The sequence below is a fragment of the Pleurodeles waltl genome, chromosome 6 (genome assembly GCF_031143425.1).
Source record: "Pleurodeles waltl isolate 20211129_DDA chromosome 6, aPleWal1.hap1.20221129, whole genome shotgun sequence".
Taxonomy (NCBI): Eukaryota; Metazoa; Chordata; class Amphibia; order Caudata; family Salamandridae; genus Pleurodeles; species Pleurodeles waltl.
Window position 1 is genome coordinate 694,039,042 of NC_090445.1, and position 25,512 is coordinate 694,064,553.

The window sequence follows — 25,512 nt, forward strand, 5'->3', positions numbered from 1 at the left end:
AAAATAAATGTGTGGATATGTACAATACAGCTGTTTTAGCTTATGTGTATGTTACAATCCCAATGTAATGGATCTCCTGGTGATACTGTACACGTGTGATGTCCATAACAAAGGTTGTACAATACAGAGGGAAACATTGGTACAAAAGTTATCATACGTTTCAGTTCTACATGGGTGATACATAACACTTACACAGGACCTGTGTTAAGTGGTATTTATTGGGGAGTGCAATACATTGTGGGTGAACTGAAACTGGAAAGACAGAAACTAAACAGTGATTGGTTCAGTCATGGTGGATAAAATCATCAAGGTAGCTGCTACACCATTTGAGGACACAAGTTCAGTGTCCTTGCACAATAGGAAAATGAAGTTAGGTTTAAGAACAGTCAACAGGGTGCATCTGTGGCACACAAGAGGTACTCAGGAGAGGATCACTTCCTGGCAGTAGGTTTGGTCTTGGCATCTGCTCCTCCTGGATGTCTGGGTGGACGTCAATGTTTGCAGGAGGCTTCCTCTGCTACAGGGGCTAGGGTGTCTGAGGCATGTCCTTCCCCTAGCAGGGCCTTCCTTCACCTGGCAGAGGCCTGACGTTGTGTGTCAGACCTACTCAGGGTAGTGTTGATGTCCCTCAGTACCCCAGCAATGGAAACCAGTATGGCATTTTGTGCCTGCCACTGCTGCATGGCTTCCTGGTGGTGGTCCTGCTGCAGCTTTTGGATTTCCCCCATCATGGTGAGTACCTGGCCCATCATACCTTGGGAATTCTAGTAGGCTCCCAAGACTTGGGAATTGGTTTCCTGGTCATAAGTGTCCCTTTGAGCCCCCATTCTCTGGCCCACACCAACCCTCCCACGCACCCTACCCCCAACGTGCCTGTGCCCCTGGCACAGTGTGCCCACTCCCAGTGGTGGCAGGTCCATCACTGTCAGGGGTGGCAAGAGGAGACTCTGGTACCTGTACGGGGGGCAATGGATGAAACAGCCCTTGGGACACAGGTTTGGAGGCAAATGGCTACTTGTGATGTATATGCAACAGGGCTGGGAGGCATTAATGTGGGCAGGGTGAAGCTGACACTTGCTGACTTGACCAGGTGTCCCTGATGGGCCACCTTCGTCATCCAGGGGTGTTGTCCACACTGGGGCCTTCATCCACAGGGGTTGTTATAATCTCTGGTATCCTCTCTATGGTGACAATGGCAAGGTTACCTGTGGGAGAAGTCGAACACACAGGTGCTGTAAGTGATCCAACAAGCTATGTTTAAGACTTGGAATTAATGATGTTCTGTGAGATGCACACACTGCCTTAACATGATCCCCAGAAATGACAATGATACCTGCTATCAATTCTTACTTCGTATAACATGAGACTGATATTTCAATATCATACATCATGCTAAAAGATGTAAATCAATGTTTGTATATAATTGACTGCTGATACCCACTTATGTTTTCTGACTATTGACATGGTTATAACCTTTTTGTGCCTAGTTAAGTGTATGGCATGATACATGGCACACAAAACACCAAAGTGTCAGAGAAGGGATACAGCATGGCTATAGGCAATTGACATTGACCTCTGTCTGGATGTGCTGCATGTGCATCTAGATTTCACCCCCAGATGAGTACATTTCCATTTTAGGAATCCTTTTTCTAAGAGTAGTTTGACTGGGCACTCAGCTGTAGCTGTGTTTTGCTTGTAACGGTAGTGGGAGTGGGCCACTGCATTGCTATCATTGCCATAAACTGTTTATCAGTGGAACATTAATGATGGGTTACATTGGTTGTTATTTTCACATGCATGACATCTCCCATTTGATGCACTGGTCTGGTTTTCTTTATGGTGGAATATTGCCTTCTGGGAACTGTGGTTCTATCAGTTCCCAAAAATCTAACATCCCATTCCCAAGGGTGAGTTTAGTCGACAAGTGGCATGTCAGAGAGGGGTATTTGTGCACTTGGCACAGAGGGGTCGTCTGTGGCTTGGTAATTGTGATAGGGAAAGTTGGTGAGGGAGCATGCAAGACAAAACAATTTGGTGACATGTATGTTGTGGGAATTTACCAGACTCCACTCACCAAGGTATTCCAGTCAGGCCCTCAGGATGCAGTATGCCCAAGGCCTTCTTCTCCCAGGTTGTGAAAACAGGGAGGAGGATGCGGGGGGGCCACCACCAATTTTGAGTACCACCAGCTGGCGCCTGGAAGCCATGGAATGTGCCTTCCCTTGAGGTTGTTCCACCTCTTCCTGATGTCCTCCCTTGTGCGTGGAAAGCTACCTACAGAATTGACCCTGTTGACTATTCTTTGCCACAACTCCATTTTCCTGGCTATTGCTGTTTGCTGGACCTGAGCTCCTAAAAGGTGTGGCTCTACCCTGACAATTCCGCCCATAATGACCCTAAACTCCTCATCTGTGGAACGTGGGTGTTTTTGTGGAGACCTGGTAGTGATGGTATAGATGGTGAGGTAGTGTTAAAGAAAGGTTGAGAAAAAAACAGTGATCAGGGGTAGGTGCTGTGATGAGAGTGGGTGACTGTTGTGTATTGTGTGTGATTGTAAATTGTGTGTTTTTATGTTGTGCAGGTGTGGGATGTATGTGTGGTGAAATGTGGATGGGTGCCTAGTATTTTTATCGTTAATTCTGTGATAGTTGTTCCTCCTCTGTGGCTGTGAGTGGCGTTCTGTTTGCAAATGATTGTGGGTTGTGAAGGGGTGTCAGGTGTGGGATATTCAAACTATCCAATGTGGTGTGGTGGTCAGTGTGACTGACGTGAGTTCAGACTGCCACGATTCGCACTGCCAATGTTTTCTGCCATGGAAGAAGTGCTGTTGTCATTTGTGGATCGTAATCTAATGGGAGGATTGTCAGGCTGGCAGTTCTAGTGGTCAAACCGCCTTTTTTCCATCCGTCCGTGTCCTGGTGGTTTTGGAAATATGGCTGTTTTTTGGCGGGCTGAGCTCTGCACCTCATAATGTGGCAGTTGGATAACCGCCAACATGGCGGTCTTTTGGCAGCTGGCACCGTGGCGGGATTACCATCAGACCGCCAAACTCGTAATGAGGCCCCAAGTGTAAATTATTCTACCAACAGCCAATTTGCCTTAAAAAAAAAAAAGAAAATAATAGCGCTAGCTTACGTCCTGTTACAGAGGTAGTAAACCACTATAACTTATTGCTAGAAAGCCCTTTCTACAAACAAAATGAAGACAAACTATGGGCCTCATTATGGCTTTGGCAGTCAGGATAAGCCGACCGCAAGAGCTGAGGGGACAAGGCTGCTGCCGTAACGGCCCCCTCCCCCCCACGCCATATTACAATGTTTCTACTGGGCTAGTCGGTGAAAACCACGTATTAGGACGTGGGCATGTGCAGTGCTGGGGGTCACCCTGTGGCCCCATCACTGGCTTTCCGCCAGCCTTTCCACGGCGGGGACAACGGCATGTAAAGGCTGGCAGAAAGAGGACTCGTGATCAGCACGGCGACACTGAACTCAGCGCCACCGTGGCTGATCATGACTTCTACTACCGCCACCCCGTCGGTATATTTGATCCTGGTGGAAGTCCCCAACGGTTCATTTAAAATATTTATATTTTTTCAAATTCTAGATAAAATTAAATAAATATGAGTATCGAGCATTCAAAACCTTTTCAATGAAATGCAATTACTTAAATGAAACTTTTACCAAATGTAATAAATAAATGGTCTATAATTTATTTTTCATGAAAAAATTAATTGAATTTTTTTTTAACAATATATTTTGATTCTTTAAATTACATTGTAAGTTTTGAATTTAATATATTAACATTTTATCTAGACTATCTACAGTAATGACAATTTACAGTTTACTTTTTTTAATTATTTTTTTCAAGAAATTAAAATTATTTGTTCCCAAAAACGTAAACATTTATTCAAATAAAATGTATTAAACAATGTGCATATTTATAAAATTACCTTAAAAATAAAACTTCTAAATAATTTTTTTTATCTCCCACCCTTAGCTATTACCCCAACACCCCACTACTAAAAATATTTTTCAATAATGAATTAAAATGCATTAAGAACAAACATTAAAAATTCAAATATGACAAACAAAACAAATTCACCAAAAAATTACAATCACAAACATTCAACTAAAAATGTATGCTTATAAAATATCTTACATTGAAAAACGATATATACAAAGATATTTCTTACATCAGTATTTGACATCAATATTTTATACTACCTTAAAAACGATATATTTAAATTACCTCATTATATATGTAGTCCAAATATCCTTGACACGATATTTCTGTATCACAATATTTTGTATTCAATATTTTGTCCAAACACCAGGTCTCCTTAGTCAAGGGTACCCTGCACAAGATGCCAATGTGTGCACATGACTTTCTTTATAGCATTTCTGTCAGTATTAAACATGCTTACAAAAATGATTCTATTCTCAATGTTGGGGCACACTTTAGGGACCAATAGGTTTTGCTTGTGGGTATACCGTGCCTGTTTTCTTAACTGCCTCAGAAGCCGTAAAGAACAGCCCCTGTCCGACAGGTGAGAAATCTTTACTGGTACACTAGACAACTTTAGGCTAACTCAAGATTGAGGTTGATCTTTACCCAGCATTCAAAACTGTGTCCCTTTATATTTTTTTACCGTGACTAGACAGAAGTCTTGTTTGTGTTTGGTCCTTCATTCTGTGTGGTCTTGTATGCAGTGACCCACAGAGCGTGAGCTCCCTCCTGGTCTAGTTAATGCCTTACAAACAAACAAAAAAAGTCAGCTTCCTCATTGACTTTGCTCTGCCCTTTACAGGTTAGGTTAGTAGTGTGGCATTGGTTTACTTTTTTTAAAAAATCTTGGAATTATCCACAGGTTTGTTCTACTTCTACATAGCCAATCTAGAAAATGTGGCAGGATTGATAATCTTATTTGTCCTTGAATATAGGAACTTGTTTGCTTTGGGCTTGGCATCTCCCCAATTTACTGTGTTCAAATTATTCAGAATGTGGCCGTACGATCTGCACTTGGGCTTCCCCCTCTGCTCATCTAATGGACCATACCATACGATCTTAAGTGCTCTCTACACTCATCTACAGGTAGTCTTCGCTGCCCTCATCACTTGAAGGTATCATGAATTTGAGCTGCTCATTCTCTGTTGCCTGTGCCAAAACAGTGGAATTATTTCCTTTTTATGCTCCACAATTAAGACTATTTGCCACCTAGGGAATGTCCTGCAACCTGAATAATCCTAGTGGTCTCCTCAGCTGGCTTTCCCAGGGCCATAATGCCCCTTGTGGCATCAATTTAAACTTTATAAATGTATTCATTTGTTCACTCACTCACTTCCGAGGTGTTTTGATTAATGCTTCCGTTCAACTAATGAATATTTCCAAGCTCGCTGAAAACCAGTCAGATCATCTCTCTAGTCAAAAAAACTAACGAGTGCTCAAACAAGCAAACCAACTACCTTACATTGTACAAAACTAGTGATGATCAATTAATCATTGTCATCAGTAAGGAGGATATATATATACCAACTACTAATTGGGCTTCAAGTCTGGATTCAGCATAGAAATGGCAACTTAAAGTTGTAGATTATGTGCACCATACCCTTGATGAATGTGATTTTTACTATATTGTATTGCTTGATCTTTCTGCCACCTTTGAACCTGAAGATCCTGTAAGACTAGTCATGATTGTAGAAAACTGCATGGGTTTTAAGAAAAGCTTTCAAGTATGGTCATATCATTCATAGCCAATACAAGTTATATGTTATCACAGGGGATACTTTACTTGGGATCTACTCTCCTGCCAATAAAGGATAACCAGGATCTACACCCATCTCCAAGAAGGCACCTTAACACAAGAATACACTGTACAAACTGAGGCATGATGGAGGGGTGATCCTTCCCCTGACATATTAAGCATGAAGCAGTGAGCAAGAAGGCACAAACATCTAGTCACCCAACTCATGACAGCTGCTAGAGAATTCACAATAGGTCCACCCACTAGGGCTGCTGTGCTAAGCCCTCCACAGGATGTGATGATAGACCTCAACATCCCGATACACATACACAACTGACAGACAGACACCTTATAATATTTATACATGTCTGGGTATATCTATTTATGTTCCATTCGTATATCACAAACTTAAGCAAAAAACAATGGTGCACTAATAATACAAAGATCCTCTTCAAGTTGTTTGGGGCTGCAGCAGATGAAAACCAGGACGTAGCATGGAGTCAAAGCCCATAAGGGACACATAACATTACTCACCGAAGAGGGGTTGGCATTTGCCATCACCAGAAAAACGCCAGCATGTTCAGCATTGCTGATCCACATCTTGGAGCCATTGATGATGTAATAGTCCTTATGCTTTTCTGCAGTTGTTCGCAAGGAGAAGGCGTCACTGCCAGATTCAGCCTCTGAGAGGCAAAAACTGCCGACCTGCCAAGAAGAAGAAAGTAAAATCAGTGATCAAAGGGAGCGTGAGATCAAGAGCTTGGCAAAGCTAATATGGAAGTCGGTTTGATAAGACGGAAGACTCTGGTTCTGTCAGAGCTGTAAGAACGTCCTAGAGTGGTTCAGCAGGCAGTGTAGTAGGCTCGGAGGTGCTCTGGCAAAGCTGAATGAGTATCTCAAAATTAGCTCTAGAGTATGTAATTGGCACAGCTACATGCAGTTCCTAGTAATGGACTAACAACGATGGCACAGATCAACACTGTGGTGTACTGGCAGGATGAGTGTAAGTTCTTCTACTAGAATATCACAGGAGACAGATTAGAGAGGCAACAACATGGTTGCATGCAGAATCCAGATGCAGAGTACGTAAAACACTTTCATTCACAAAAACAAACAAACAGATGATTTTAAAGCTTGAACAGGTATAAATTCCAAACAGTACATGGTTCTGGTATCTAGTGGTTAGCCTAAAAAGTGCAACTTGTTTTTATCAAAACGTTTAATTGTGGTGTCCTCCATCACCTACTACATGCATGTCCCAGACACCCACAAACCTGGATAGCAATCAGCTACGTATCAGTATTAGATTTGAAATGGATACTTTTTTGTATGATTCGGATCTGCTTCAACTATGTTCAATAATGCTGCAAAGCAACAGGCTGTTTCTAAATATCTAAAATACAGACCATGCAAATGGGCTCCAACATGCAGACTCCGCCGCCTTCGAATGTGAACTGATCATTTGCTCTGTCCCTTTGCTTTCATGCATTGCAGAACCTACGAGTTCTTTACATCATACCCTGTTACGCATCCCACTAACAGAAAGCGTAATAAAGCAGCATTCTTTTGCCATACTCCGTCCCTTATCGCAACTCTATGGTCTTCATAGGTATCCTCTCTAGACGGACTATTGCAATTGTTTCTTCAGGGGTCCTCTTGCAAAAAGCTTGGGTAAGCTACAGGGGTTTTCGGTGAGTCACCTCATATGGCACTATGTCTACATTACGGTCACTCAACTCGCTTCATCTTAGGTAGTGGGTGGAGTTCAAAGCACTGCAGCTTCACGTACAATAAATGCACGCTTATGCACACGACTTTGCTTTGAAATTCAGACTCCACAACAATTGACCAAGCAGTAGAGGCTGACTCCTCAGAATAGGCAGTTTCTCCTCATGATGTGATCCTTTGGATTTTGGTAGAAGGTTGTATTTCCCAATCAAGGCTACAACCCATCGAAACACACTCCCCCTGCTCCTTCCCACTAGACCTTCGCTTCAAAGCAAATTTGGAAAAGTACTGAAAAGTACTGAAAACACACCTCTTCTGTTAAGCACAGGAACAAGTGCTTTCCCAGTTGTCTATATATCATTGTGCGGGCTTCATTTCCTCTCCCTTTGGCTACCCTTTTTCTCCTTAATGTAGCTAAAATACAACACAAATCCATATCTAAGGGATGCCTTAAATGATGTGTATGAAAGATCCAAGTCCATTAAGTACAGGAGATATGAAAAAATGCATTTCTTTGTACAATCACTAGTTGGGAGCGTGTTTCCTATTGCTTAAACCACACACCCTTACCATTTAAGAAAGCAGTGGCGTCTTGTACCAAGCCTTCTTGCCCGCCTTAATGTGTCCAGTCTGCTACACTGGGGTAATAAAAATATATGGCTTTGATTAGAAGTGCCTCTGTAACTTGCCATCCCTGTGCAAACACTTGCTTCAGCAGGGAGGATAACTACAAGTAGGTAATGCTTATCAACTTGGAAAACACCGGGTGCGATTATAACCATTCTTTCTGATTTTTCTAGTAATAAACTCAGGAAAGTCATACCTTATAAAATATAATAGGGGAAAAGGCCATGCAAGGTGGGGTACAACCCACCTTGCATGGTTCAACTTGTATAGGCGACATTCATCGTCCTTCGATTAATTCTAATGTGTGGAGAATCAGTATTTGTCAGATGCAGTAATTACTGTCTACGTTCAAGGGCACTCGTATTCAAGCACTATAATCAGGATCATCAAGGCTACTAAATTCACTAACTTTGGACTGACATGAACTATGTTCCCCTGCAGGGCAAGTATCCTGGGTAGCGAATGTAGTCATCAGTGTGAAACCATGGGCAACTCAACTATCTGTGAATGTCAACTCGTTCGCGCTTATATACATTGGTACAGTAGAAATAATTATTCTATATCACTTCAACTTCCAAATCACCAGATAGTGGAGTGTAAATTGTATAAAAAAAACACACACCTCTCATACTAACCTATAAATAGTGCTTGTCCAAGTATCTTCTCAGCGCCGTCTTGGCTTTTTAATTCTCTTTCAATAAATAAATCTATGTAAAGGTTTCTCCACTGGCTGACTTAAGTCTTGTACAGTGACGTCCTCAACTGAGTATGTAAAATTATGACTCGCAGAGACTACTACGTTGTTCTCTACCTTTAGGACTTTTATGGGATAATCCCTCTCTCCAGTGCTAAGTATCCAAAAAGCCACCCCCCTCAACAGTTGTGAACGTCCCCCCTTCAGAATATAAAACATTGCAGGTTTTATGTCTTTTTTTACCTAAATGCCCTTCTTCTGTATTAAGGTCTGAAACAACTTTAGTGCTCACCCACTAACTTCTGTCCCAACTCATTACCTTGTAAAGCTTCCTCCTCCACTGTCAATTTACTCTGCATGAATGTGCTTCATCTGTCAGAGATACATCTGCTTTTAAGGTAATCTGGGGATCAGGACTAATGCCTGGCCTTCGCTATGAGACACTGAATTGATTTCAGTGTTCTAGGGCATTGTTCATTTTGTTAGAAACAACTGCTAGATTACAGTCAACCCCAGTCCGTGGGACCGCTCCCTGTGTAACCTCCGTGTTTTGCTCCTATATGCCGTTTGAAATTCAGAACCAGCTGAATGCAAGAACTCGTCATTTCCCCCATTATCAGAGAATGTCGGACATTTGCATATTGGGAAGAAGAATACACTGCTCTCGAGCACAGGTAATGTTCTTGCCTTCTTAGTGTACACAGTAGTCCCAAAGGTGGTCATGGAATCACAATCAACTATGGCTCTTTATAGGCGCTGCGAACTGCACTTGATGTAACAGCTCTACAGATGTCCATGTGTAGTCTGCAATTTTGCAGATAATTCCCCCTGGCCAGAGAGACATAGAAGGGTGAACATGTACATCTTATCTTCTGGGATCAGTAACTAGCGACCACTGACATTTTGTTAACACTTTGGGAGCCAACCTGGTTGCAAATGCCAAAAGAGTGAACTAATATTGTTTATGACGTATTGTAAAGCATTGGCATTGTGTGAAAATATGTGCCCTGGTTATTTTTGCTAAGAAGTCATCTTCTACTAGTAGCAGTATCACTCACTGCAATGAAGTAACAAAAAGTTAAGAGGTTTTTTTCATTTCTTTAAAGGTCTAAGATATGATACTGACCTTGTATGCCATCCTTGGTTGGACAATGACGAGTCAAACACACTCTTCTATGGTACTTCTTCTATACATTCCCTTGCAAATAATGATTTCACTTCTTCTACAAACATGTAACTGTTTGCCTTCATGGTCTTGCTGCTAGGTGGAATGTGTGCTGTGCCAAGCTCACTTCAATTTCTTGCGAAGTGATGAAGAACCCTATTGCTCTCCGCCAATCCTGATCCACGTTCCCACTTAGGAACCAGAAATGGGGGTTAATTCTGGGTTGTTTCACCTTTGGAAAGTAGATTAGAAGGCACTGCTTTCTGGATAAGTAGGCAATCAAATGGCACTGTCTACTCGCAGATTTTTGATTGCTGGAAAAGGATCTCCTCATTGCTGTCTGAAGAATTCACTTCCACAATGAAAGGAAGTTTTGAGGTGGAGAAGGAAAGTGAGAGGAAGAGTAAAGTTCATTAAATGAACAAGCACCTTCTCCAGTGCTTAAATTGTAAATAAAAAAGGTGCTGGTGCACGAAACCCTCCTTTTAAACACAGGGCTGCTGTATTTAAATATGCGAACACGGAATTCTGAGGCGGCGTAATCCTTAAACCATATTGGGCCTCTTAAATCCATATAAAGCCACTCCCCGCCTCTTCAGCTCACTCTGGCAGCTTTCTACTTTCTCTATTTGTGACGCTTTTTCGTTTTTCCCTTTCTCCGTCTTTCCAAACATGTGTCTTTTGCTCGCAGCAAATGTTTGAGGCAGAAGAATAAGCCCCGGCCCGCAAAAATAAGTGCCGTTGCTCAAAACCGGAAACAACAAGCACAAATTAAGCACTGACCTTCTCCGCCTCATGATCCTGTTCAGGAGATTACTTTTTTGTTTTTGTAACCTATCAGTACACTAGAAGGTATTCTATAAATCGATCACATGTTAAAAACAAAAAAAATCAAATGCGTGAAACCTTTGTACATAGTTTACTGCCTGGGAAATGATCGCCTGCAGTATTGCTTTGATTTTTTTCAAGTCTATTTGAATACCTACTAGTGGAATCAGAAATGAGAATTTAATATTCCAAAATGTTTGATGTTACATTGCTGTGATTGCAAGAAGTGTAATTGCCTGAAGCTTGAGAATATCATTTATGTAAGAGAGAGATGTCTAGAATGTCCATCTTGTATAAAAACTGAAACGTTGTGGTTGGAGTGCGGAGTCTGAAAGACATGAGAGAACTTTTAAAGACCATCAAACACAGCATTCAACTTCCTACTCTAGTGGACAATTAATAGGTGAGTTGTGGAAAGTTCCCCACGGAATTTATTCTAAAGATTGTTTGACACTGGGAGGCAACGATTAAATAAAAATACAACAGCTCACTGTGGCATAACATGACAGTGTTGCAGGATCATTCGATGACTAAGACTAAAGTCAGTTGCTGTACCATCTAGTACCGAAACAGGCTCCATACTTTGGGAACTAACTACTGAATAGTCCTATGGTCCGTGCATTTCTATTTGGACCCTGAATAAAACAGAAGTCTTCGATTTAGAGTTGGGCTGGTCAATTTCTCTCAATTCGGTTGGACAGTAACAAACCAAGTGTCATAAGTATCAATAAAAAGGCACATAGTATGCCAACGTCTTTCTCCTTGAGAAATGGGCCGCTAAATAACGCAAATATTCATTGGTTAAGAAATGTAAGTGTGTGGGTACTCTCCTTTGTAATAATATTATAAAGCCGATATCTCCTTTAGGTTGATTTCCTCACATCTCTGACCAACGATGATCCAGTGGAATTCACCAACTACAATAGAGGAAAGGCACTATTTGCGCAATTTCAAACCTGTGGCAGAACAATATTGGTTTACTTCACATGGGTTGCCATAAACTTCACAACTAACTGGCCAATACTGTCCTTTGTCACAGTCCTCCGGGTGATCTGCTTCTCATTACCGGGTCCTCTTGTCTTGGTTCAGGCAGAAGCTGGTGCTGCAGTCTAAAGGGAAGTGTTCTAGATTCTACTAGATGATGCCCTCCTTCCAGCACTGGTGACTGGCAGACCCGTAATCCCCAGTCCTGATTACAACAGGAAGAGCACATGCTGAGCTTCTCCACATTGATGTACAGCTTCAGTTTGGAAATTTGGGCTTCTCAAGATACCCTTTTTATAGTGCATTTCCAGAAACAGTGTCTATAATTTTTAGGTTCATTTTCTGTGTAGTGCCCACTTTAAAGTGCCCATTCTCCTGTCTTGCTTGTCCTCCAGAGAGCAGTCTATCTCTGCAGGAGTGTTTCTATAGCTGATTGCACCAAACACAGGGACTAGGAGGAACACAAAGATCACACCTGGATGTCAGCCTCAGTGATATGCATATTAAAATGTCACAAATGTGTCCAAGCCCATTCGACCAGTGACCTCTTTCATAAACAAAGAGCCCTTTTGAAAAGTACTGGAGTCTGGTTCTTTCCTCCTCCAGTGTGTCCCACTCAGCTTTCAGGAATGCAGCAAACTACAAATCTGTCTAGGGAGCTCCTCTAACTCCACATCTTCTGCCAGCATTACACTGCACCACTCACAAGCACTCATGAGTCCTTACCGCTACATGTCAACACGTGTAGCCCTTTATCTACTGTACCACTTCCTGGGCACACGTGTACACAAGCGCAATGCACTTACACAGCCATGGTTTGCAGCATACACTGGCTCATGTGCATGCCAGCGCCGACCACTTCAACATGCATGGACTGTCTCTTATCACAGGGGTCAGATGGTTTGGCCATATTACTTGATTACTTTCTACAAAAGCAGTATGCTACCACCTGTGTGCTCATGCTACTCAGCTCCTGGAAAAGTTGGAAGCCTTGCACCACTATATGAGGGTAGCGTGATGAGCGACCCTCATGGTCCAACTGGACCTCAATCAATGAGACAGGCAAATGAATATGCGTTTGTCCATGGCCAAAAATTAGTGACCAAAGATCAATCAATCAATCAGCAGGATTTGTAGAGCGCATTGGGTGGATGCGTGGGACATGTGTGAGGGCGAGGTGGGCTGAGTAGGGTTGTCTGGTGGGCCGTTTAAAAGGTCAGGTGGCGGTTAATGTAGGCCGGTCCAATGTTGGAGGGCCTTGTGAGCGTGGGTGAGTAGTTTGAAGTGGCATCTCTTCTTGATTGGTAGCCAGTGGAGGTCTCCTAAAGTGGGGGGGGGAGGGGGTGGTGATGCTTGTCCGTCTTGGGAGATCAAGGATAAGTCTGGCTGCTGCATTTTAGATGGTCTAGAGTCATTTTAGGAGCTGGGTGGCGATTCTGACAGAGTGCATTTCCTTAGTCCAGTCGACTGGTGATGATGGCCAGTGTTTCTGTTCTCTTGGTGCTGGGCGGGACCACCTGAAGATCTTGATGAGCATTCGGAGGATGTGGAAGCTTGTGTAGTTTACTGCATTAACCTGGTGCTTCATGGAGAACTTGCTGTCCAGGCTGATGCCCAGGTTCCAGACATGGGTGGTGAGGGTCGAAGCAGGTCCAAAAGAGGGGACTACCGGGAATGGCCCCAAAGGGGATGGGGTGGGGGAGCTTCTTCTGAAGAGGGGTACATCCATCTTGTCCGTGTTCAGTTTCAGGCAGTTGCTCTTCATTCGGCGATTCTGGTCACAGCGCTCATTAAGTTGCCTGTGGTGGTGGTGGTGTGTTCGGTGCAGGAAAGTGTGAGTTGGGTGTGCAGGGTGTGCCTGAGCGTGTGGAAGTCATGATGGTCGCGGTGCTCTCGTTATTGAGGGGCGGTCCAGTTGGTGAGGTGAATGTGTGGCATGTCAGAAGGGGTTAGGGTGGAATGAGCTCCATTGGTTGAGGGTCAAACTTGCTGTAGATGTATGCTATCTAGTTGTGGAAGGGCGTTGCAGAGGTGCTGGGAGGGTGCGCTTGTGTTTCTGACGTCTGCTGGGGTGGAAAATTCTCTGATGATCTTGAATAGTTCCATTGAGTGATTGCTTCTGGTTTCGATGCAAGTGGCCGAGCATCTTTTTTGGCTTGTTTGAGGGAGTGGTGAAATTTTCTGAGGGTGGACTTTAGCGCGGTGTGGTCTGTGGGGTCTCTGCTGGAGCGCCACTGTCTCTCCATTCATTTCCATTCTCCTTCTGAGGTCCAGAGTTCAGGGGTGAACCAGGTGACATGTTTGTTGGACCTCTTGGTTTTGGGTGGTTTGATGGGGGCGATGCTGTCTGTGGTGTCGTTCCAGTCTGAGAAATTCTGGGTCACCTGGGTCACGTCATCTATGGTGTGGAGGGTTGTGGAGCTGATAGCGGTCCTCCATTAGGATGGTGTGACTTTGTTCCAGCTGTGTTGCGCGAAGGTGGGTGGTGTGCTGGGGTGCATCTGCGATGATGAAATGGACGATGCTGTCAATTGTCATCATTCATCGATACAGACCACTGCAGCAGGGGGCACTCTGTGTAGAGGTTCACATCTACTGTCTTGCGAGGGACTTTTCTATCCAAACACTTACCCATATACAGTGGTTCACATAATCCTTGGGACTCCTAACACTGAAAGAGCAGCACCCTAAGGGAATGACAATTCAGTGGTCCATCCATCCATCCATCAAGAGTTTTGCAATAATTCTATATTTTAGGTTATTCTTGTTAATTGTCTTTCTTGCTGCTATGGCACAAGGAAAGGATTCCTGCTTTTGTTTACCATAAGGCCAAATGCAAAACCGTCAGAGAAAGCTAGAATATTTTATTAATGCCTCTTTGTCACAGAATTAAATCCACTCAAATTGAAAATGAAGAATGTGCTGGTCACAAACATTTGACATGTTTCTCTGCACTTGTAAGTGCCTATCTTTGAACATGAACATTCACCAGAACTTCAGAACAGAAAGATTCTGGTCTGAACAGCACAGCTATGTCTCAAGCTACTGTTTGTAAAAAAAATACAAATGATAATTATCAAAGCCTGGATCAACATCTGAAACTTCTGCATTCGGATATAGTCCCAGCAACAGGATAACCATTATGGAGACAGCAAGAAAGATGGACCCTTACAGTTACTTTTAGACCTAGAAATCATACGTTTTTGTCATATAATCTTTGAAGGGTCTCTCTATCTCTCTCTCCTTAACATTCTTAGCCAACTGGTTAAAAGACCTATAAATCTCATACCACCTGATGCTTATTTTCCTTGCCCTGGTTGACCATGCAAAGTGCAATGTTGTAACAGAAACTGTTCCAAGAACAATTCAATCATTCATTAATCTGGTCCAATTAATTAGCGCAAATACAACCGCTCTCCGACAATATTCACCTATCTACTGTCATGGACATCAATAATATAGTGATATAGTTAAAAAACTACACTTCATATATAAATTGTCACGACTTTGCACTTTTTCCAAAGCCAGGTGTAGAGCTTAAGCAGATTCCTTACAACTATGTAGCAAATTATTTTCAGATTAAAATACTATCTTTACCCTTTTTTCTGTACTCAACCAGTCCTACTTTAAGAAGTTACTTCTTTATCTAGCTGCAAATCTTAACCAAATTTTGGGCTTGGGACCTGGCTGACTGAGTCACTAAAGTCTATCCTTGGCCTTGCTTCTCTCATAGGAGAGGAAACAATCCCCATGCATTTCCTTCTCTGGAGCACATAACGTATTCTTGAGGAACTAAAACTGGACAATATTAGATATGTTTCCTTTGAATGTGCATTATAAAAGCTGATGAATGAGAATTTTGGTATAAAATAGTTGGACTAAGTAAGGTAGCAATTTTGAACCCATGTAAATCTTTTTTAATCCAAAGGACTTTGTCTTCTAAGAGCAACTGTACACACCTAATTACCAGTCTACTATGGAATGAGCTTTCGGCTCACAGCACTTACCAGATATTGAGTTTCAGCCTTAAAGTTACTGAAATATACAGTTGCTACACTGCTCCTGAAATGGATTGAGCATACTCCTCTGCAAATGGAATATGAAATGAGTTCACCTGTCAAGAAACGTTCAAGGTATTAAGGACCCCCTCCTTCATCAACAGGAATGTCATCCCAAAAGCTATACTGGGTGCCCACTAGCACCGGAGCACATAGAGCTAATATAATTTGTTTAGAAATGAGAATACCCTCAAACAATTGCCAGATGAACCGAGTATGCTTTTCATTTGGTAAGACAGCTGGGTGACTTAATAAATCACTGTGTATATCAGTGTGTGCCACACATGTACGAATCCCATCAGGGCCTACATCGCCTTGTTTTTCTGTTGTCTATATACTAAGTAGTGCCAGAACTGAACAGTGGAAAAACTTGTATTTTACAGTGTTTACAAAACGGCAAACCAGCAATATTAAGAAGGCTATGAAAACAAACTATCACGTACTGCTTAATTAAATTGGCATAACCCGAACAAATAGCTTCATGCAGTGTGTTAATTTTAAATACTTAAAGACAAAAGTTATCCTTAAGTCACCTACATATTATCACACACTGTGGTGATTTCAATAAGAGTTCTTTGATCAATACAACTTATGCAGTATAGTTTGAAGTATTACAGTGTCCTTCTCACTCAAAACCAGAATAGCTTTACACTTCGATTGTATGTGTTTAATGCAAGCATAATGCGCAGTCTCGAACATGCCTTCATGTAAAAACACGAAAAGATCAATTCCTGTGTGGTGTCAGAATTTTAATAATTAACAACACTGACCAAGACAAAGTTGTTTATAGTGTAGTATTCTGTTAATAAAGCAGTTATAAAAATAAGGTGTACAGCTGTTCAGATGGAAAGGGTTAAAGGCAGACATTATTTATTGCTGCCGACGTGTCTGACTTTCAGTATTTCACACATGCCCAACAAACCAACTCCTTCAAAGTGATTAAGCAGAAAAATTGGATTCAATTTTTAAGATACCAATGACATGTTAAAACGGAAAGATATTAATAAAGTTTCACAAGCAACAAGAATACAAAACAAGTACATATTTTAGATGGTATGTAGTACCTTAAAACAACTTAAAACACTCTTCAAAGAAGGAAAATATCTTAAGTGAACGGTCGACGTTGTAAACTACGAAGGTACGTTTCGTTAGACAGTACAAACTGACAGGGTTAATAAGTTTCCGTTGTGCAATAAGAATGCTCACACATCTCCGCGTGTGCTAAAAGCCAGGTTTCTCCCCCTATGTGTTTATTTTACAAGGCGGTACTTTCTGGAGACTTTAGTTTGCGTTTGCCCAATTTGACCAAACTGAGCGAAGACCCTTAGTAAAAAAGAAAGCTCTTTGAAAACATGCTGTTCCTTTCACATGGACAAACGGCAAACCTAAATGTGGTAAACGTTTCTTTAAAATATGCAGGTTCAGAATTCCAGTGCTACACGAGTAGGAAACCAAAGAGATGCCAATGTAATGAGCATGCAGAGTGCACTGTATTGTTTTCTACAGTTGTCCAAAGAAGGCAGTGAATGAATAAGCGTGGAGCCTGAAGTGGTCCATCACACAGTAGTAATTATTTCTTTGTGAAAGGTCCACTCAACTTATTTTTCCACATCGAGGGAGATTTCCTCTACTACTGAAGCAAATATCACTCAGAGATAAAGAATGAATATGCCCAGAACAATGACAAGCACTCACCCATCTGTCATATCTAATCCATAGCTTTCTCTATGCATGCCTGCCTGCCTGTGTGCTTTCTCACTGTATGCATGTTGTGCAAGACTGTAGGAGCATGTACATTTGTCTGTATGCAAAGGTACCTATCCGTATGTTGGTTTATGTGCATGGCTTACTATCTCTCAGATGGCCTTTGTTTGCTTGGGTGCAAGTAAGCATGTCGACCTGTGTGTGACTGTTTGTATGGGTGTTGTATGTGCTTGGATGTCTCTTAGTGTATTGCTTCGTCTATGTAAGGATAGTTTATGTTCATGTGCATGGGGTTTTGGTGTCTGCGCGTGCATGCACTATACAAAAGCCAAACCTATTTATCTGTGTACATGGACATGCATATCAAACATAGAGCTAAAAGGTAGCACAGCACTGTACAATAGTGGGCCTTATACAATGCATCAAAAGATATCAGAGGAGGGTAGCGTCAACATCAAAGGGGTATTACATTATGGGAAGAAAGGACTGTGAACGCTCTTCAGAGGAGTCAAATTTGTAATGCTGGACTTTGATACTGTGAATATGTATTGACTAAATAGTTTAAGCTCTTTTTTTAGGTGAATCAGGAATGGTTCCTAAGAGTGTAGCAAGAAAAGACCTGACCATCTGGTCTTTCCTATTCTCCGCTTCCGGGATTTCAGTTTGTTGATGCTTCTGTTGTGTATCATGTGAAGCTTTATTCTCATTGACGATCATACCTACTGTAACTGTCTAAGATGATGCAGGTGGGCATTTGGATTATGTAAGAGTTTGAGTCATCCTACCAAGTTTAAAAAAAAACTATGATGGGAAATAAGTGTCACACAAAGAATGAGGTTTGGGAGCATTTGCTTGGCCTCTTTGATGTCTACTTGTAGGGCACTGCTGTCATGGAGATGAGATAGAACCAGCACAAGGATGCCTTTTAAGGATGGCTGTTTGCTGGAGTCGGTTGCTAACAAGTGGTCCTGATCTTGTGTGAGGTGCAAAAGCTAAGGCTGATGTAAATGAAGAATGCCAGGACTTGGAACTTTCAAAGAGCATCGCTGCAAAGGCACACAGATGTATTACATCAAGAGATTCCTAGATCTGGCATTGTTTGCTGGTATTGGTGGTGGGAACAAATTCCATCTAGGTCAGGTTCAGCTTGAGAAAGACCTTTGGCATCAAGGCTTCACTGGTGGAGAAGCATTTCTTCAGTAAGGTGTGTACAGGTGAAACCAGTAAACAGAGCAGTGTATCAACCATGTACTCCCAAGAGAGCCATTTACATATACAAGCTGAAAATCGCCAGAAAGGGGATGGAGCCTTATGAAGACCACATGATACAGGCTTAGGCTCAGCCCTAGAGTAACGAGGACTAGCTGAAATCTATTCATCAAACAGAACTGAAAATAGGGAACAACAATGCCATTGAAATACATTCAGAGCTTAAGGTTGTCAAGCTAGGCTTGATGAGCAACAGTGTCAATGGCTGCAGAGAGATCCGATAGGGTGACAAATCACTGCTGTCTGTGAGCTGAAAAGAGCCAGTAACCATTTTATTCTTGATTACCGCTAAACTGTAATGCGGAAGAAGCTGGACTGGCAGTCATGCAAGCTTGCATTGCACTGTTATCACAGAACCTAGTTTGTCTTCTTTTTGATGATTTTTCCCAGAAATGTTTTATGAATAATGTGCTGGAAGTGTTAAGTTCATCACGATCCAGTTTTGGCTTCTTGAGGAAAGGTACGATCTTTCCAGTCTCAACTGTATCCAGTAAGGTGTTCGCTAGAAGTGGCAGAATGATATTTGGTAGCTGTCTCACAGCTTTTCCTTCATAGTTGGTGGTAAAATAATAATCATCCTCATATCATGCAGCCTTCAGGGACTGAAGTCAGCTCGATATGTCTTCTGCTGAAAAGGTACAGAAGAAAAAATCTTTAGGTGCACTGTATGGTAGATTTATTGTGCCGGTATCGAGGGTAGATGTGCTGTGAACATGTAGGCCGATTGACAAATTTGACCCAAAGGACGCTGCTACTTGTTGAGCACTAATCATTGTAGTGGCTTAGATAGCGCTTAATGGCCTTGATGAGCACCCTTGTCCTATTAGAAGCACTGATAATAATATTCTTGTAGTATACTGATTACACCTCTGTGCTGAATGCATACATGCATGAGATTTATAAAATGCACTCCTATCCAAAACTCGATGTTCTGGCGCTGGAAGGGAGATAGGCTGAGCAGAGGGGAGGATAGGTTTAGGTGAGATTAGAGAGACGTAAATAACCAGGTTTTACTAGTTTCCTGAAGAGAGCCAAGGGAAACATGCATTTCAGGCTTAAGGGTACACAGCTTTGGGCTGGTGCAGTTGTTTCAGGGGAACTAAGTCACACTGCAACTGTGTGAATTCATTTCCTAAGGTTTAATGCAGCATCTGCTGTTGGTGATCAGCTGGCTCTAGGCACTGATAGCTCGATTTTCACAGGCTGGGGTTTTGTTAATGCATGGGTTTCTGCAGTTGTGTGAAGGTTGCTGCAGCTTAAGTCATGTAACAAGATCCTGATGTCTGTGATGGGGTCAAATGAGGTTGCCAGGGTTACCATCATAAAGAGCATCTTTTATGAAGATCCTGTCATGGGTTCATTTTACACTCTGCTTGGGCACACATTTTAGCCTGAGGCCTGTGCCCTTTTACCTACAGAAGTGCTTTGATTTAATTTATTAAGTTTTATTCATTTTTAGTCAGCCTGCTTTCAGCTGGATGTTTTTTTTAATTTTCAAATCAGCTGTAACTTTGTGATTCTACAAAAGCATTGTTTTTAATATTCTGTGCATGACATTTCATCACATACTGCTGTTCAAGGTCGACAAGACCGAGCACATGATAATCCAGCTAGCAACTGTCCCCAGCAATAAAAATAATCCACAAATCATCAAAATGGAGAAATAGAACCCAACAGTTTACACACACATTACTTTGAAAAGCTGCTGCAGACAACCCTGAAATACTAAAAACCAGAAGGCAAGACATTTTTTTTACCACAGAATTCAGTTTAGAAAGAGTTGTGCACAGAAGGGGGTTGGATGTGCACAAAAAGGAGCCAAAACGTGTCACAAGGAGTAAGAAGTGTGCAGCAGAAAAAGAAGCAAGAAGCATGGGGGGGAGAGAAGGCAGTATGGAGCAGAGAGAAACAAGCATGCAGCAAAGAGCCAGGTGCGCACTTCAGACATTGCTGGCTTTCATCACTTACCATTTCTTTGGCCAAACGGGGCAAGTAGTAGCTCTTCTGCTCCTCGGTCCCAAGATTCACAAATAAGGTGTTGATAAGCGTGTTCTGGATATCACAGAAGACCGAAACTGAGGGATCCACTTTGGCAAGCTCCTCGATCACCAGGATAGATGAGATGAAGGAGGCTCCAGTGCCCCCAAACTCCTGATCAATCTGAATGCCCATTAACTGAAAGAAATCCAACGAAGTGTTGTTAGGGATGCTCACTGTAGAGATCCACTGTGTGGCCTACAACAGATGCGCATTTGTATGGTGTTCTACGCTTTTCTGGGCACTCAACTGTCTTGGGGTTTCAGGAAATACTCTTACATACGTTACAGGTTAACGTGTAACATATGTACAACGCTACCCTGGGAACTACTGGGGTTCTCTGCAGTGATTCGGATCGATGGTGTAAGAGAAAGTCTTATTCCTGGCAGCTGCTATGGACATCACGCTGTCGCAATAGGGGTTTTGTCGGGCACTCCTAAGCCTCCTATTTAAAAGCTTGCTTATAACAGCCTTTACTGAGAGCTTTTTTCGAATATAGGACTTCACCTTCTTGCTGTGCCCTCCTTTTTAGTGAATACTGCAGCCTCTAGCAATTTGACGCTTCTTTGAGCTCCGGGCCTTTCCTTAAGTATTTTCTATTTTTAAATGTTTATTGCTTCCAAACTCACAGAACCCTTATGAGTCCCTCCTTCACATACAGTTTGCATTTTCCTGGTTACCGATTTTCCAGATCCCTCACAGCCTTGCTATTCCCAAGTATTTTGATAACGATTCTCGCCCCTGCAGTCGCAACTGTTGTGCTGTAAGCAGCCATGTACCCAGTAGAAAGCTAGGTTAAATATTCTAAGCCTCTATATTGTTGGAAGCAATACCTGCTCTGTTCGATTTTAGTCACAGCTGGGTTATCTTTGTAACTTAGTTGTGCAAGTGCTGTCAATGAACTTTAGCTCACAACTTTGTTTACTGTGGCAGAGCCTTTACAATTCTCGTTTCCATTATTTCTGCATGCTTGTTACAGGACTTTATTTCTGTTCATGGATATGTACTCTGTGTGCCCCTTGCAGTGTGACAGGCTTACAAAGTGTGTTGTGTTGACTCTGCCTTCCGTTAGCGGTTTTACTGTAGTCCCTGCTTAGGTTTGCAACAGGTTTTATTTCTTCTCCCTCAAGATGGTGTTTGCTTTTATGCCCGACAATGCCCTTTAGCCTTGTCTAACGGTTGTCAATCTGTTTTCTGCTAGATCTGGTTGGCACCTGCCTCCAATGCTTTTATTTACAGTCAGGACTCTGAATTTTGGTTTCATATTCTGTGCTAAGACCCGTTTTACTTCTGCTCAATTCAGTTTAAGTCTTCTTTAACCAAACTACATTGCCCCAACAGTTACCTTCGTCATTCTTTTCAATGAAGCACCTTTAACTATAGATGTACCTTTGGGCAGAGAGGTTGATTGTATTTCTAGTGGTTATGAAATATTCCAGAGCACCCCACCCAATTCTACTCACCCCCAGCTCAAACAGTTCTCGGATCACGGACTGCTCCATTTTTGAGTTTGCGTCCATTGTTGCTACAAGCGGTGCAATTCGCTCTTGAGCAAACTTTTGTACTGTAGAAAGAGAGCGAAAAGGGCAACTTAGCATTAAGAGTGCAAAGAAATTGTGAAACGCAAAAAGTCAGAGAATTTATTGGGTGAGTGTTTAACTTGAAAGCCTAGCAGGTTATTTGCCAGTACCTGCCCATGATTCTCTCTTGCATGGTGGGATTCAGTGGCTGGGTAAGCATCCCACGTGGATCACATGCATACACAAATGAGTGAGTGAAATGATTATACTAATGAACAATGATCGTCATCACTTATTTAACACTTAATACTGCAGTTTTGCCAACTCACAGTGCTGGAAATAACGGGTATACTCTTCAAACTTCTGATAAACATTGTATTAGCAGATTATTCACAAGTCACTGTGCGAGTGTCTCACTGGCATATTTTGAAGGAGATTCATCAGACACTACTTCAGTATCTCGAGTCGATGAAGTGCACCAGTCAGAGCATCTCACATTCAGACCATTCATCAGCCACATTGTAAGAGTCTCACAAGCTGACACAGCACAAGTCGCTACATGAGTGTCTCACTGCCAGTATACATTTCAGATGCTGAATGAGCGTCCTCCATGAGGCTACTGGAGCCAGAACCCCTTTTAGTGGGCCGCAATGAATAAAGGGGATAGTGGGCCGAACCATGGGGTTGAAGCCTTTACGTCTGACATAATATGGATTCTGGGCACCTGACCAAGCACCCCGCCAGCACTTGACTCTCAGGAATAGTGTGGTCAAAGCAGTTCAAGGCTTTATCAGGAGAGGTGTGGATAGAGGGGAGTGAACACAGACTCACAACTCAAAATGCATGCAGAAGCAACAAATCACTGTCCAGCCAAATACTCACTTTTATGGTAAAAGAGAAGTAGTTTATTTCTACTGCAATTCACAAACAACTACAGAATTTACCTGATGTTAGGGCTCCAGTGCTTTGATAGGTGGTTCCCTAGTCCCACTCCTTCCTTGCTTCTAGGTGTAGTGTTATTTCCCCATTCACTATAGGTAACAACCAGGGTAAGGTCCACTAGTGGTCAGAGTCTCAAGAGTCCACGGTGACTATTTTAAAGTCAGAGTTTCAACACTGCAGCTCTAACTAGCAGCAAGATCCCCCAAGGCAGACTGGGCTGAAATCGGTCTTACCTGCACCTTGCAGTATCGAAGTGACCAGAGATCATGAGTGTAGCATTTCTGTGGTGCTGTAGCAGCTGATTCACATGAGTTTGCTGCAAGCAGCTCAAGTGGGTTGCACTCAGCTGTTGTAGAGTCTTCGCACACTGATGCACCTCTGCAGCAACTGGAGATTCTTGGCCTCACTCTACTCACCGACGACTTCGACCAGGTTAGATGACTTGTTGGCCCTGGTGACCCTCTTCTGACATAAGGGGTCACCGTATCCTCACGGTACAAGGCTCTAGTCTGATCTGCACACTGAAGTCCTCGGCGGTGGCTCCTCCTGGCATATGGGGTCACCACACCCCACTACACATGAAACCGGCCTGATCGGTGCTGTTATGCTTACCGCTCATTTGATAGCGGCTCACTTCTGCCATACGAGAATCGTGAACTTCGTTCTGCCCACAACCAATGGCCTGATCAGGGCAGCAGCTGTCTCCTCACAAAAGGAGTCGCCTCTGGAACTCATTCCTTCCAACACTCTCCTCTTCCTCACAGGGCACACTAGTCTTGGCAAGCAGACAGGCACTGGTGCTCCAGTCTCCAAGGTAGGTGGATCTTGGATTCCCTGGGTGAGGTTATTGTACAGTCTTGTAAATGTCACTTTCTATATATTTTGCCTTCACCACACACTGCACTATTGTCACATTTGTTCTAGCACCTATGTAAACACAATGAATACACAAGCAACAAATATATACTGAGACTAATGATGAATTAAGTATACATCATTAATTCATTTTTGGATTGGTACAATTTATCTTGGTTACTGTTGGACTCACGGATACGGATTCCAGAGGAAAATAGTCCTAAGGGGCCACTATCAAGCAAATATACGCCGGTTGGCATATAGGAGGGGTCTCTGTTCCATATATAGTCCTTAGTTGACTAGCACTACTCCATCCCACTTGTTAGGGAAATATTGGTTTGGACAAATTGAGGAATCATAAGAAAAACTACAGTTACTGAGGATATTTTCGATGGATATATAATCCTCCTGGAGATTCCTCACTGTCATTTCAGTCCCACCCACCCAAAGTGTCAGTGCCCAGACTATTAGCATCTCAATGTATGCAAACAAGTTATATGCTGTATTTGTCACTGTCATTGCTCTCTTGTTTCATATCTACATGCCTTCACGGGGTATGGAAAAAGTTTAGGAACGGACACCAGTGTGTAGGTTTTCACCTGATATACTTCAGTGTCCTGAGGCAGACTTGTGGCTTGGGCCACATGGCGCTACCTGACAGCGTTGGAGAAGATCACTCATAAGGAGCTGAATCTGCAGGAGGTTTAGGTGTCCCTCAGAAATATTTATACCGAAGATAACTTTTTTTCCTGCGCATAATGTTGCTGATGAATCTTCCTGATCTGCCCGTAACTACACATTTGTAATGTGTTCAAGACAAAGCAGTGGCGCTGAAGCGGACTGCCATGTCCAGGAGCTGGACCATAGTTTTGGTGCTGCACTAAATGTATTTCCACAGAAAAGACAGAGGGGCCCCACAAACCAAGGGAACGGATCACCCTTTTAAGCAGTGCATTAAAATATCCCCTTGGGAAACCTGTTACACCACACCAACTTCAACAACCCATGTCAAATCAGTCAACCATCAAGCATTCTTATTAACGCTGTTTGTATTGTCAAAACAAGTACCACAGAGGTAGAAAAGTGCCCTAATCTTTAATTACGTGTTTGCAAACACTACGGCAGTTCATATATCATGCACATTTAATGTGTCTTAACAATTGTCCAATAGACGTTTATCACATAAAAAGGGTTAAAAATAGTTTGCATTACAAACATTCAAGCAATATCTCGTAGGACAACCCTCAATACGGCGCAAAATCATAATCCAAATGGTGAAAAGAAGAGGGAAGAGTAAAAAATAAAAAATATAAATAAAAAGGGAGAAGGAAATAAGACACCCAAAATATGTCTAATTAAAC

General features: G+C 42.4%; 1 protein-coding gene across 3 annotated transcripts in view; it reads right to left on the reverse strand.

Annotated features, from left to right (window-relative positions):
* The window catches only part of ACADSB (acyl-CoA dehydrogenase short/branched chain), a 179,725-nt gene that overhangs the window by 96,790 nt on the left and 57,423 nt on the right, over window positions 1-25,512 (reverse strand). For all 3 annotated transcript variants that reach the window (XM_069239142.1, XM_069239141.1, XM_069239143.1), the window contains exons 3-5: window positions 22,298-22,398; window positions 20,766-20,972; window positions 6,275-6,445 (exon numbers count right to left, since the gene is read on the reverse strand). In XM_069239142.1, the coding sequence (XP_069095243.1) occupies window positions 6,275-6,445; window positions 20,766-20,972; window positions 22,298-22,398 (479 nt within the window). The remainder of the gene's footprint in view (window positions 1-6,274; window positions 6,446-20,765; window positions 20,973-22,297; window positions 22,399-25,512) is intronic.